Below are 14,903 nucleotides of genomic sequence, written 5' to 3'. Positions count from 1 at the left end.
GTATTTTGAATGATGTCATGTTTTGATCTTCTCTGTTCTTGGTTTGTCACTGAATAAAATGGAGAACACCTATGCTGGTATTTTGAACCTTGGGAAGTTGCCTTTCCTTGGCATTACATTACACCCAGTTCAATCCTTGGAGTTGGACAGGATCTTAGAAGTCTCCTGGCACAACACCTATGCCTCTGCTAAGAATCTCCTTGCAGCCATTAATTGTCTCAGTGTTGTTCAGTCATTTCAGTCGGGTCTGACTCTTCATGATGCTATGTGGGATTTTCTTGGCAAAGATACTGGAATGGTTTGTTGCTTCCTTCTCCAGTTCATTTTACAGTTGAGGAAACTGAGGCAATAGGGTTAAATGACTTGCTCAGGTGTAATGTTAAGGGAATTTGAAGGTCTCCCCTGCCCATTAACAGGTACATAGAGCCCTGGCCCAGAGCTAATCAGGATCTGGGCTACAGGGAGTTTCCAATTAAGTGCGGGGGGCACAGTGATTTTCAAGCTCCTTGGCACTCAGTCAGATACCGGGAGGTTAGTCTATTGCTTTGGGGGTTCGCTCATGAGAAGGATCTTTTAATTTCCTAGTTGAGATTATGAGTAATTCTATGTTCTGAGCCCCCTGACTGCTCAGATGTCTGTGCTCCCTCGATCCAGTGATGTATGTAAAGAACACAGCAATATTGCTATGTTCAGACAGCTGGAGCCCTGTCTGTTGGTCTTTGTGCTAATTTCTCTGCTTGTGTTTTCTATACTTATTTCTTTATTTATAATTAAGTAGGATTGTTAACCCCTTTCTGAGCAGTCTTTCCTTTATAAAACAGATCAAAAGAACCTGTGCTAGCAAGCCATCCTGGGTGTGGCAGGGTGCTTGCCATTGCACCAGGGTCACACAGTTAGTAAATATATGAGGCCAGATTTGAACTCAAGAAAATAAATCTTCCTGCCTCCAGGCTCAGTACTCTCTCCACTGTACCACCTAGCTGCCCTAACTGCCTCAGCACTGGTTTCCAAAGATTCCTATCATCTGATACAATGGAGCAGACCCTTGGCTAGTTTATTGGCATAGCCTTTATTGAAGGATGCAGGGAGGGGATCTGAAAGTCTCCAGCTATTCCTAAGCAGTCATGGATATATTGTTCATGATCTTCCTGTTCTGGTTCCATTCTATTCCATGAACACACTTATTTCCCATATGTAAGTATGTGTCTAAATAGGGATAGAGCCTGGACATGTCATTTACATTAACAGAGGGAACTCTTTGATAAAGAAATTTCCTCCACCAATGCAAGTAGATACCTTCCTTTCAACTTATCTCAGAGAGTTGCCTAAAGCACCCAGAGGTTATATGACTTGCCCAGGGTCATACAACCAATACATCTAGGATAAGGACTTGAATCTATGTCTTCCAAGGTTGGATTTCTATCCATTATTCCATCTAGGATGAGGACTTGAATCTATGTCTTCCAAGACTGGATTTCTATGCATTATTCCTTGTCTGTTTCCATATCTGGTTCCATTACGCTAGCTGACACAAGCTCAGGCAGGCCATATTGAAAGCTTGTAGGGTGGGTTTTCTAAACTAGGGTCAAGTACAAGACAGATGGGTGATACAGTGGATAGAGCTCTGGGCCTAGAGTCAATAAGACCTGAATTCGAATTCTGCCTCACAAATCTATTAGCTCTGTTAATCCTGCCAAGTTATTTAACCTGTCTGCCTCAGTTTCCACATTTATAGAATGGGTACAATAGCATTTACCTCCCAGGGTTTTTGTGAGAATAAAATGAGATAATATTTGTAAAGTGCTCTGTGAACCTTACAGCACTATAATGCTAGCTATTATTAATTTTTGTCATTATTATTCCAAGGGTTGGAGGGATACACACAGGCCTAGAGGAGGTGTGAGGGCTGCTAGCCCGTATTCCCTCCCACAACATCCAATCTTAAGTATGAATCCCCTTCACAGTATTTTGACATGCGTTCATCTAGCCCCTGCTTGAACACCTTTCTTGATAAATAACTTACTACTTAATGAAACACTCTGTTCTACTCTTGTATAGTTTTGTTGTTGCTGTTGATAGTTTTTAGTCATTTCAGACATACTTGACTCTTCACGACTCCATTTGGAGTTTTCTTGGCAAAGATACTGGAGTGGTTTGTCTGTTCCTTTTCCAGTTCATTTTAAAAATGAGTAAACTAAGGCAACCAGGGTTAAGTGACTTGCTCAAGGTCACATAGCTACTAGGTGAGGTCTGAGGTTGGATTTGAATTCAGGTCTTCCTGATCCAAGGCACAGTGCTCTATCCACTGTACCACCTACCTGTAAAGTTCTTTAGGTAGAGCTGAAATCTGCCTCTGTATAACTTCACAAAGTGGAACCCAGACTCTAACCTTTCCTTACTAAGAAAATAGTATATTAACTGTCTGAGTACCCTTGATGTTGTCTATTGGCTCCACAAGACAATTAGCCCTCTTGGCAAAAGAAGGGCTGGGATGGCAAAATCAGTGACAATAGACCTAAAGAATGGAGGACTCAAGCAGCTCCATACTTGACTTTTCTTCATCAGCCTAAATAATCAACTTAAATTCAAGGAACATTTATTAGGCACCTAATATATTCAGGGCACTTTATCTGATGCTAGCAATTAAAAAAAAACCTTCCTACATGTAAAGGAGCTTACAAACAATGTTGGAATTTGACATTCATTATGTAATTTTTTTTCTGCAGCATGGTGTAATAAAATGGAAAGAGCTGTCCAGGATTTTAGCCCTACTATTTAGCATTTACTAGCTGTGTGTCCTTGGTTAAATCAATTAACCTTTCTGGGCCTCAGTTTTCTCATCTGCAATATGAAGATTTGGGATTTCATGTGCTACATGTTTGTGTGTATATATACATATATGTATATATATATATATTTGATATTTATGATTTTATAATTCTACCTTCCAAGAATCCTAATATGTTAGAAGGGAAATGAGGTCCAGAGAGAAAAAAACAATTACTTAACCAAGGTCACAAAGCTAGTTAATGACAAACCTGGAAATAAAAACTTTGGTCTTCTGACTCTTGGGATGATGCTTTCTCTCCATTATATAATTTTATCTATATTACTCTTAAAATGATTTTGTAATCTCTAAGCTCGTGCTCACTGCCTGACAGTGGCTAGGAGGGAGAGAAGAGATGAGTGACTGGGATATGATGTGCCATACACACTGCCAATGTGGAAGGTTGAGAGGTGACTACAGTTCTGACTAGCACAGAATCAAAGAATGTAACCCACCAGTGGGGAGGACCTGGGCACAGAGTGGAAGTTTTGGTCATTAAAGTGCCTTGGCACTGAGCTTACCTGCCGGAAGCCATTCTTTGTGAACTGCAGGATTTTAAGGGCATAGTTGGACCTCTGGCCTTTGCTGTTGAATTCAATGTGGCCGGTGAGACCTTCCAATTCTACCTGTCCAAGAGAGAGTGAGTTACAGCACCAAAGTGGCTTGGTGTTTCCACTAACCTAGAGTGCACACTAGGAGAGAGACAATGACTTCACCTTCCCCCCTTCCTATCCCATCCTCCCTTTCCTCTATGGTATTCCTGTCCATCCTTCTAAGACAAACTTAAATCCTACCTACTCTTTGAAGTCTTTCCTCATCTCTCCAGGAGGCAACAATCTTCCTTGCTCTCCTCCCTTTAGACTTCATGCAGCACATTGCTTTGTACCCAATTAATTTATCATGTAATATTTTATATTATATTTATCTTTGTAGCAAAGGCAAGAACTGTAGTTGATCTAAGCCTTGAGTCTTCCCCAGTGCCCAGTACATAATAAGTGCTTAATAAATGTTGAATAAATGTTGTATTTAATAAATACTGGAAAAGTAAAAGCTGTCAAGATCTGTCTTCCTGTCTCCATTTAAGAGTTTTGGGATACTGTAAATATAACTCCTGTGAATCAGTGTTATTTATTTTTAATCCATTTGAAGAGGAATGTGAATGATTTAAGGGGTAAACCTTTCTACCAATACTTAAACTCATATCTCTGTCCATTTTTAAACTGAAGGCAGGCTAGAATTCTACCCTTTGCCTTCTGTACCATTGTTCAATAATTATTTAGATGGCCCATCTAGAACACCTCTCCTTTCTCTATGGCATCTCTTCACAAAGTCTTCCCTTTTGTAGTAACCCCACAAAAGATCACGGGACCACATGCTTCTAGTACGTATAAAATTAGGCTAACCCTAAAGGAAACTAGGTTTGGGGCCATGTAAGAATGTTAACAAAAGGTTGGAGAGACATGTAGTTTGTGTGTCTATATATGCACAGACACACATACATATATGTATATGCATGTGTATATATGCACACCTAATCTTTTGTCACCATTTACATTCTTATATGCATACATGTATATGTATATGTATGCCCGTGTGTGTATATTATATACATATGCAGGTATGCGCACATATATCTCTGAGCTTTTGTTAACATGCGGAGATGGCCTCCAAATCTAGTGTGCTTGTGTGTGTACGTACATAAATATCCAGTTCTCCATTTTCCTCTAGACTATTAGGAACTGTTTTTCTTGGGGGCTACAGATGTTCTTGGTTATCATCTGTAACCCTGGACACACTCAGAAGGGCCAGGGGAAATTCAATGAGGTTCTATGGATGTTTGAGCCAGTATGCTAGCTGAGGAATGATAAGGTCAGAAGACTAGGACAGGTGCTGAATTGGGTAATGGTGTCGCTTCCCATCTCTGCCTCAACCGTTCTTTTTCTGGTTCCAATTCTACACAGAGTGCTCAAATTCAGGTGTTGACTCTGAGTGGGACTTATAACACTGGAAATAGGGGACAGGGCTAATACTGTTTTAGAGACTAATTTTATTGAGCTTATATATCAAAAGAGGTAACATATGTAAAGTGCTTTGCAAACATTAAAGGGCTAAATGAATATAGCTATTATTACTTATTATTATTACCATTATTTGGCTATTATCTATTGAGAGATACAAATTAACCTGTAGTTTATGCCACCTGCCATAATAATGAACCAGATTATGACAGTTAGTAGTGTGTGTGTGTATATTTAAGTGGCACTCTCATCTTTAACCTGACTGCCGCCTCCCCTCCCCCCTCCCCATATCTGGCTAGCCCAGGGATGTAAGCAATCAGCAGACTCACTAGACAGATCCTTCAATCCCTTCTCACCATTCTCAGGTAGTTCATGAGGCTGGTACCATGCTGCCAGATCTGTGCTGAGCCACAAGACAGGGGCTTCACACCAATCTCCTGACTTCGGTTCAGCTCTTGAACTGCGGTCACAACAGTGTAGACAGCATCAAATAGCAGGGCTGAGGAGAGCTGGGGATGTGGGGAGGGAGGGGAAAGTCAGAGGATGAAAGGAGAAAAGGAAAGAGATGATGAAGAGAAAAGGAAAGAGAGGGAGCAGGGAGAGAGAGTGACAATGAGAGAAAAGGGAGGAAGGGATGGAAGAAAGAAGAAGAGATAGAAGAAAAGAAAATTGAAAAGTAAAAGAAAGGAAGTGAGAGAAGCAGGAAGAAAGGAAAAAGAGAAGACATAGAAATAATAGGAGGGAGGGAGGGAGGGAGAGAGTGAGAGCGAGCAAGAGAGTAATAGAGATAAAGAGAGAGGAAAAAAGGGAATAAGAGAATGTCTATCAGTGAAAGAAAATAAATTCATCCCTAAAGCCTCATCTACCAGATGATTTCTTATTGTTCCATGCTAACCAACTTTAGAACCAGTAAAGCTGAGAGTGTAAAAGCTGCCTGCACGGGCCCTTACTTTCATTTCTGGTACAGACCTCCTCCCTGACCTCTAGACTACTTAAGGAGACACCTCCTAGCCCTTTCCTTTATGTTCATTTAACTCTAGTATGTTATTTTCTTTATTCGTTCTATGAAAATGAGAATATGCAGCGAATTTCTAGGAGAAAGGGATACTTCTAGGTCAGTGAAGGAGGATTTCTATTTATCTTTGACACTCATTAAAGCTTAGCTCAGAACTGCTGAAATTTATGTAAATACTCTAGATATTTGGGGCTTAGTCAACCAGTCATTCAACTACACTGATTAAGTCTTTCTGTGTGCAAAGCTCTGTATTATGTGGTGTTTGTTGGTGGATAGTAGATGGGGAAGAAAGGATTAGTAGGGAAATGCAGAGGAAATCTAGGCACAAATCATGTTTTTGGAAAGCTTAAAATGACTGGATTATGTTTAAAAAAGGCATAAATATATTTATAAAGGTATATATAAATAAGAATAAATCAACATAGGGCAAGTAATGCATATGTCCAACAGGGTAAACCTTACACACAGGCAGAATACATAGCTGTACACATGGTATCTTGTCCCTATTCATGTTTCTAAACTATTTCAGGAAAGCATTATTCATAATTTCCAACTGACCAAGTATTCCACCGTATATTTCCCACACTGATATTACTTTGAGAGACTACAGAAAAACCCTTTTCTTAAGCCCAAAATACCTCCTCCACTGGTACCTGAAATTTCACCATAATAATTGATTTCTTTGGATTAAGCATTGCACAAGTTGTCTCTTTAAAAAGTATACCCTGTTAAAAAAAAAAGCAGATCTGACAAGGGATAACAAAGTATATCAACAAAATAAACTCTTTTATAGAAATATACTAACTTTGGGGTGGAAGTATAGTGGATTAGAGTGAGAATAAAAAAAAGAAATGCTATCATTGTGGAACTATACTCTAGATACATAAACTAGATGGAGATTATGGATGATTATTCCCTGAAACTAATTTGGTACAGAGGCAAGATGTTGAGTGAGTCCAACTATTTAACATTATGGATGTCTCTGTTATAAGCTGAATAACTGATCAGTTCCAAACTTTCCTTAATAACATTTTCATGTCCTAGAGAATAGATGAAGACCTAATTTTGATAAATAAGGCCACCTAGCTCCCGGAGTTTTTGTGAGGATAAATTTGAGATGTTTGCAAATATTAAAACACTATATAAATGCTAGCTGTCATGATTATTATAAAGGGAAAAAACTCCCTAGCAATTAGAGCTAACTGAATTTGGGGTGGGTTGCTTCAGAATGTAGAGGGTTCTCCTCATGGAGGCCAGTGACCAAAGGCTGAATGACCACTTTTTAGGTATATTGCAGGGGAGATTCTTTGTCCAGGTAAGTGTTGTACTAGATGGCCTCTGAGGTCCTTTCCAGTTCTGAAATTCAGTGACTCTTTCCTTACAGGAGAGCCTTGGCCATGGATCTTTCTGTGAAGAAGCTCATATCACTTATTACTGAGTCATTTATCTGTCATGCTTCTCACATTTCTGGTATTGCTGTCTGATACTTGGCACTGAACTTTTAATCTATCTTTGTCTTCTCTCCCCAACTAGCCTGTAAGCCCCTTGAGGGCAGGAGCTATGATTTATACTTCTTTTCATCTCCTACAGAACCAGGTATAGGTGCTCAGCTACTCAATTAGTATCTGTTTGAATGAATGAGTGAATAAATGCAGGAACTGGATCCTTGGAATGGGTAGGGAAGGTTAAAAAAAGGGAAAAGAGGAATAAGCACACTGAATGCCTATTATGTGCACAGTACAATCTTTTAAAGTCTAGGAGTGGAGTGATTACCCTAAAACAAATTAAAAGGTAATTACAAATTTAAAAGGTAACATACAGAGTATATTGACAGGTTTGATGAATAAGAGAAGGTAAGGAGATTGCAAATATAAACTTTACCTGATTCATAATTTTGCCCAATAATAGGAACCAGGCTAAACCATTCTTAGACCATCTTTGAGAAATGTATTCCATATTAAAACAACAAAAGAAATTTGATCTATCTTTGAATGAGGAGAACTAAAACTCTAGCCTGACTTTTCCACACCATCTGGGCAAAGATAATGCAGAGGATTCAATCTTTTTCTCATCCATCTACAATCCCCCTTGAAAAGAACATTGTAGCAGTAGGGAGCTAACCTGTATCCTTCCCCTGTTTGCATCTGAGGAGCTATTAGTTCCAGTATCCTGACCCAGAAGAAGCTGCTATCACAGTTATGAGGTCAAGGCAGCCAAGATACAGAGATCCATGAGCCTCTCCTGGAATTGCTTTCTTCTTCAATCCCTTAATACACTTTGCACTGATTACCTTCTAATTTATATTAGGGCAATCACTTCCCTTATGGCTATAAGATCTATGGATCAGGGAAGGCATTTTATTTATCTTGGCGTCATCTTCAGAACACTGTGCCTTGCCCATAATGCAACATACCTTCATTCAAATAATATGCAGTAAACACTTGGAGTGCATTCAAATCCTGCCTTGGACATTTACTGGTTGAGCAGCCATGGACTTCTCTGGACCTTACGTTCCTCATCAATAAAATGAGGAGGTCGAACTTGATGACTTCCAGGGTTCCTTCCAGTTATAAATCTATGATGCTTTAATCCTAAATATGCTTACAATGTACAGATGCCTGTTTTGGGCATTGGGGAAGAAAGATACAAAGTTTTATTGGACATAGTCCATGTGCTCATGGAGAGGCCCCTCTTTCAGGGAAAAGGTGTGGGAGGACTTGACCTATGATTTCACCAGCAAAGGAAGGCCATGTTGAGGAACTTCCTCTACCCATGCAGACCTGCATCTTCTCTGAAATTTACTGTCTTAGAGAGTTGTCTGGACACTGAGAAATTAAATGACTTGCCCAGGGTAACACAGCCAGGATGAATTAGAAGCAGGATCTGAAATCAAGTTGTCCTGACTCCAGAGGCAGATCTTTGTCCCCCAGCCCATACTGCTTCTCACTGTCTACTAAAGGAATAAGACGGCAAACATGTAGCTTGAATACAAGCTAATACACAATAGAGCTATTGCTCTAAAAAGTCTTTGGACGATATGAGGGAAAAGGTCGATATTGATGGGGAAAAAAGGAAAGGCTTCATGGAGAAGGTAACATTTAATCTGAGCTTTCAAGATGTTGAAGATGTCATCAGGAAAATGCTTGTTGGGGTGAATTAAATTCCACTGCCAGGGCTCTGTGTAAAACTCTTTGGTCTTCTCTGCTGAGCCGGCCAGCTACCCTCCTCAAGCTCCTCTGCTGTCTCCTCCCATCCATCAATTTCAGCTCATTCCTCTCCATTCTATTACCTTGCCCCTTTGCAACTTTGGTTCTCTCTACATCTGACAAGGGGCTCTCTCACTCTCTCTCTTGATGCTTCTCAAAGCTGCTACATCTGTCTGTGTCTGCTTTACATAATCCTCTCTCCCCTGAGTAAATATCTCTCTTTTATTAATGGTCTGCTCAACTTGACTACCAACAAGATTTAAAATAATCAAAATATGGCTGGCTTAGCATGCCAAGGTTACTTGGGATTTAATTCTGAGTTTCTACTCATCCTTTAATGTCTAACTCAAATGTCACCTTCTCCAAGAAGCCCTCCATTATTTCCCAGTGTCAGACTTCCCTCTCGAAAATCACACAGAATTTTGTTTTACAATCTCTAATGTACTTAGCATGCATTATTGTGCATTTTAGTCACCTCTGTAAGAGAAAGTCGTTTCAGGAAGAGCAAGGATGCATAAAGGCAAGGACTTCACCTTCTCTGAACTTTGTATCCCACCCCGAAGCTTAACAAATGGCCTGCACACAATAGTCATGTAATACATTTTGGCTTAATTTAACTCCACCTGCATCCCAGTTATTATCCTCATTTCCTCCTGCAACTTTGGACTCCACCCACATCCACACTCTGCTGTCCAGTGGGTACTCCCTTCCCTTTCCAGATTCCCTTTATATGTTTTCTTTCTCCTTTAGGATGTGGGGTCCTTGAAGTCAGGGACTATCTTACTTGCTTATAATGGTATCTACATGCTTAGCATAATGCTTGGTATATAGGAAGTCCTTAATGTTATCTCTCTTTCTTTCTTTCTCTCTCTCTGTCTGTTTCTTTCTCTGTCTGTCTCTCTGTCTCTGTCTGTCTCTGTAGAGAGACATCTGTCTCTCTCTCTCTCCATCTTAGCGCTGTTGCATTAGCACCATGAGAATGACTTCCTTCTTTTGTCCAGGGTTTCTGGCTCACAGTCCTTCAGAATCTGAGATTTGAAAGAGATCCTCAGCAACCATCTAATCCAACCTCACCTCAAGTACAGGAATCCTCTTTCATGTCCTTTATAAGTTCCTTTGACTTGGCTGTTGTACTATATACACTTTCAATTAATCTCTATCGCTTCTCCTTCTCCTCCACCCTCAATGGTCTGTTTATTTTTAGACCTTTACAATTAATGTTAGACTTTCCAAGGGACTGTAGAGATCAGTGAATGCACCCTCTATTCTTCCCTTCTCCCCCCACATTTATTGCACAGATGAGAAAGGTGAGTTTTAGAGAAGTGAAGGTCTATTTCAGTTCTAAGCATTGCAATCCAGAGTTGGCCAAGGTTATTTGCCTAATTAATGGTAGGACAAAGATTAAAACCAAAGTCACTTGACTCCTAGTGCTCTTTCTGTTATGCCTTGCTACCCAACTTGAGTTCATTATCTGTCATTTTGGGGCTCCCTATATCTACAGCAAGGCTTTAAATCTCAGTAAGCATTTGGATGGTGGGAGGGGTGGAGTTTAGTGCATTATCATCTCCCTACTAGCCTCTTCAAAAATAGAGGCTCAAAGGGCTCCAGTGTTTTCTAGCTGTGTATATTGGGAGGGGAATTCTTGACCTTGGAAAGGGAGAGTGGCAAAGTGACTTGAAACCTAGCCAGACCTCAGTTCAAATCCCACCTTAGACACTTATTAGCTCAGGAAATCACTGAGCCTTTGTCAGCTTCAGTTTCACCATCTGTGAAATGGCAATGAGAATAGCACCCACCACAAAGGAATGTTATAAAGATTAAGTGAAATAATTTATGTAAAGTAGTTGGTAAATCTTAAAGTGCTATAGAAATATTAGCTATAATTATTATTGAGAGGAAGGGTGGTGCAACTGGATTTAGAAAGACCTGTGTTCAAATCCAGCCTTGATATACACTGGTTGTGTGACCCTAGGCAAGCCAATTAGCTTCTCAATGCCCCAGCTTATAAATTGGAAAGTACTGAACTTCATTAGCAGAGAAAGTTCCTCACTAGTAGCTTGCTACACTAATGAAATCATGGGTCCAGACAAAATGATAGATGATTAATTATTTGAGCAATCCAATCCATTCTGGTGGGTTCAGATAAATTAGTTGGCTCTGCCTACAGCCCTTTCAGTTCCTTTCCCTTCCACATGCCCAGCTCACTGGATCAGGTTCATATGGATGACAAGGTAGGGGTAAGGGAAAGAGAGAAAGGGGACAGGAATTCTAGCAGCATCATGGATCCATTAATTCCTCCAGGACACTCAATATGAACTCTTCTTTCATTAAGGCCACCCTTCTCCCTAAGGAGCCTTATGTAGGATACTAACATTTTGAGGTCCTGTAAGTTTTCAGGCTAATATTACCAAATCCTTTCTTACTTCCCACCACCAAACTCCATAGTCCTTTCTACCACATAATTCCATCCTGGATTAGCTTTTCTTGGCTACCAATGTATTATGAACAAGGGTTGATGCCTAGAATTCAAAGAGTACTTGTTGACAATTTTCTTTGAGATCCTTGACTGGGGAATTCTTAATGCTCATATGCCATTTCTGATATTTTATTTTCTATGATAACAGAATGCGATGTTGATAGGCGGAAGGGTTCCCCAAAAGCATGCCTTCTCTTTTTCCTTGGGAAAAAAAATCACTGGATGTAGAGACTGATTACTTAGGCTTGAATCCCACTTCTCTACCCTACATGTTCCGTGACCCTGGAAAATTCATTTAACCTCTCTGGACATCTATTTTCTCACCTTGAAAAATGGAGGGGTTTTCCCTCAGGCTCTACATCTACAATCCTGTCTTCTAGGATCTTTCCTGGAGGCAAGTCTCTCCTAGGACATCAATCAACCTTCAGTTGTCTTCTTGGATTAGGTGTCTAGTGTGGTAGGTGGTAATATTCTATGACTTGGGCACTTTTCATTAGCTAATTGGTTCTCTTCTCTAAGGCCCCAGTTCTTTTCTAGGCTCAAGCTACTTTTCCCATTCCTTTTAAACCCCACGGTTAAGAGATCTTTGAAGGGCTTGAACTGGGCTCATAAGGGCAAGGTAAGAGGATAAAGGCAGGACAGGGAATTGTTTTTCCGTTCCCTTCTGAGAACTCAGAATCTACTTCTCAATGAATCTTCTCTGAACCTGATTCTGTCTTCTATTTATCTTCCCTTTGCCCAAACTCCCTTCCCCTCACCCAATTTCACCTCTGCTAGAAGAAGAGTCTCTAATTTCTTTGCCTCATCAACTTCTCCCATCTACTTTCAAATCTCCATCCTGAAACATCCTTTTTGCTCTTCTAATTGCTTTTTCCCTCTGCTATTATTTACTAATTTAGCTCTGGAAAGCATTTGGGGCTACAGTCAGGATGAAAGCAACTCTGCTAAATCACATCATACTGTACATTTCTCAGTTCACAGTCTATATGGTTTCTCTTTCTGTCTCTTTCCCACTTTATCTTTCTGTTTCTCTCTCTGTCCCTCCTCTCCCCTAGTCCATTCTTTCCCTAGTCTGTCTGCTCCCCTTCCCTCTCTCTCACCTCCCCCCCCCTCTCTTTTTTATTCATGCTCGTTATTTCTTTCTTTGTCTCCGTATCTCTCTGTTTTCCCTTCTTGTCTTGGTTTCTCTTCAAATTAAAAAATTTTTCAGCTGGTTGAACCCTCATTTAAAATCATTTCCTCTCTCTTGTCACTGAAATGTTAGTTGGCAGGGAATCTCCATTTCTTAGATTTTTATGTTTTCATTTTGGTTCATTGTTATTTTCTTTTGATCTGTTTGTAAATTCTTTAGCAGTATGAGAGACACTGTATAAATTGAGTCGAATGTGATTTGGGAAAAGTGTTTGAGATGACGTCTTTTCCTGAAATAGCAACATAGCTGGGTCCCTGGCCCTCCACCACCCACTTTCTAAGCCAACTGAGGTGCCATTATGCTCTTGGGGCTGGGTGAAGCTTTAACCTCAAACTGCTGTCAACTGTAACTTTGCCCCCAAAGATAACACAAGAGTGGAAGACCATTAAAATCCTGTGAAATAGACTTTACAATCTGGATTTTATTCAATGAAATAAACACTTAATTACGAACATCTGTTTTAGCCTAAATTCTAATTACTTAATCTAGCCATCTGTAATTTTAATGATTTTCCACGATTTTCTTTCTTTGCAACGTGATTAATGAGAATGACATGTGAACAAGTGGTTCTACTCCTCTAGTCAGTCATAGGACTCTTTTTCTCCGCTACCCCCACCATTTCCCTTTCAATGGAGAAGCATGGAGTTTTTGCCATTTTACAGCAGCTGCCTGGCAGGTACAGTTGGTGGGTGACATGATTCCGAGAGCCAAGTGGTTTCTGTTGTTTTGTTTCAGCTTGGCCACTAACTCCCCTGCCTCTTAGGAGATAGCTCCTATGTTTGTATAGGGATCCACCTGCTATACTGTAAACTTGGTGCAGTGGATGGAGAGAGGGAGAGAAAATTAGTAGAAGGGGGAAAAGGAGAAAGAGAAAATAAGGAGAAAGGAATGATATAGAAAGAGAAAATAAGAAGGAAAAGGGAGGGAGAGAAAATAAGAGAGGAGTACAGGGAAAGAACATAAAAGAAGAGGGAGACAGAGAGGGAAGGAAGGAAAAGAAAGAAGGAAATAGAAGAGAAGTGAGAGAGGGAAAGAAGAAAAGGGAGAATGAAAGAAAGAAAAGAGAATTGAAGAAGAAAAGGGAAAGATGAGGGGAGGAGAAAAGGAAAGAATAGGATGTTGAAAGAGAGAGAAAAGGGGAAAGAAGAGGAAGGGAGAAGCATAGAAGGAAGGTGGGGGGGGAGGGGTAGAACTCCTCCAAGCAAGGGGATGCTTTTTCTTCTGAAGGCAGGGTAGAGGAAAGCAATTCAAGGTTGTTTCCCCACTGGGGCTGTGTTCCATCTTTCTTTGTGCTCTTTAGCAGCACTGTCACATAAAAGGGCCAGGCTGTTTGCACGGGGAATTCCAGATACACAAGGCAGGTGGGGAGACGTGCTGCTCTTCAGTAAGGTCATTGCCATAGCAAGAGGCTCAGTGAGAGGCGTGTGGTTGTAGTCATTGTTGCTGCTGCTGTTTCATCTTCTCGCTTTCCCAAGGCAAGATATGTATCCACCCTCCCTCCTTCCCAGGAAGGACTATAGTGAAGTGAAAGGACCCCTTGGACCTGGGAAACAGGAGATTGTGATTCTAACCCAGTCTCTGTCACTGTTTTGCTATGTGGACTTGGAAATATGACTTAATCTCATCTCAATGTCCTCAATTTAAAACAGGAGTAACTCACACCCTTTCTCATTCTGTAGGAATAAAAGTTCCAAGGGAAAACATATTGGTCTGAGAGATAAGAGACTTGAATTCTGGTCTTGGTCCTACTACTAACTTGCCGTGTAACTTTGGGAAAATTCATTTTTAACTTCTCTGGGCTTCAGTTTCCTCATTTGAGGTTGTATTTGGGTCCTTTTCAACTGTTTGATTCTGCGCTTGTTCTGGATGAAATGACTTGGACATTTTTTTGGTCTCATATCTAACATACCCAACATTGCATATAGGAAATCAAACTATAAACTCTTTACTGCCTATTTAGCAAACGATATAATTAGCACTCATCCCACAGGCAAGAGAATAATGGGAACTTATATCTAAAGCCATGAGAATCAATGGAATTAGATGCCTGGCTCAGGCTCCCTTTGACCAAGTCCACGGAATGAGTTAAGAAAAAATCTCTATCAATATTGAGACAGTCCTGAGATAGCCTGGTGTCCTTGTATACCACAACCACCTCAACCCTTGGGT

At 40.4% G+C, this 14,903-nt stretch overlaps 1 protein-coding gene across 1 annotated transcript in view; it reads right to left on the bottom strand.

The window, feature by feature from the left end:
* GRIK4 (glutamate ionotropic receptor kainate type subunit 4) overlaps positions 1 to 14,903 on the bottom strand; it is a 287,881-nt gene that overhangs the window by 202,812 nt on the left and 70,166 nt on the right. The window contains exons 5-6 of the mRNA XM_069070250.1: positions 5,202 to 5,354; positions 3,349 to 3,453 (exon numbers count right to left, since the gene is read on the bottom strand). Of these exons, the coding sequence (XP_068926351.1) occupies positions 3,349 to 3,453; positions 5,202 to 5,354 (258 nt within the window). The remainder of the gene's footprint in view (positions 1 to 3,348; positions 3,454 to 5,201; positions 5,355 to 14,903) is intronic.

This window comes from Petaurus breviceps, unplaced genomic scaffold (genome assembly GCF_028583685.1).
Source record: "Petaurus breviceps papuanus isolate PSGF00001 unplaced genomic scaffold, PetGlider_PUasm1.0 90804, whole genome shotgun sequence".
NCBI lineage: Eukaryota > Metazoa > Chordata > Mammalia > Diprotodontia > Petauridae > Petaurus > Petaurus breviceps.
The sequence above is the reverse complement of the archived record's forward strand: the minus strand, read 5'-3'. Positions and strand labels throughout refer to the sequence as shown.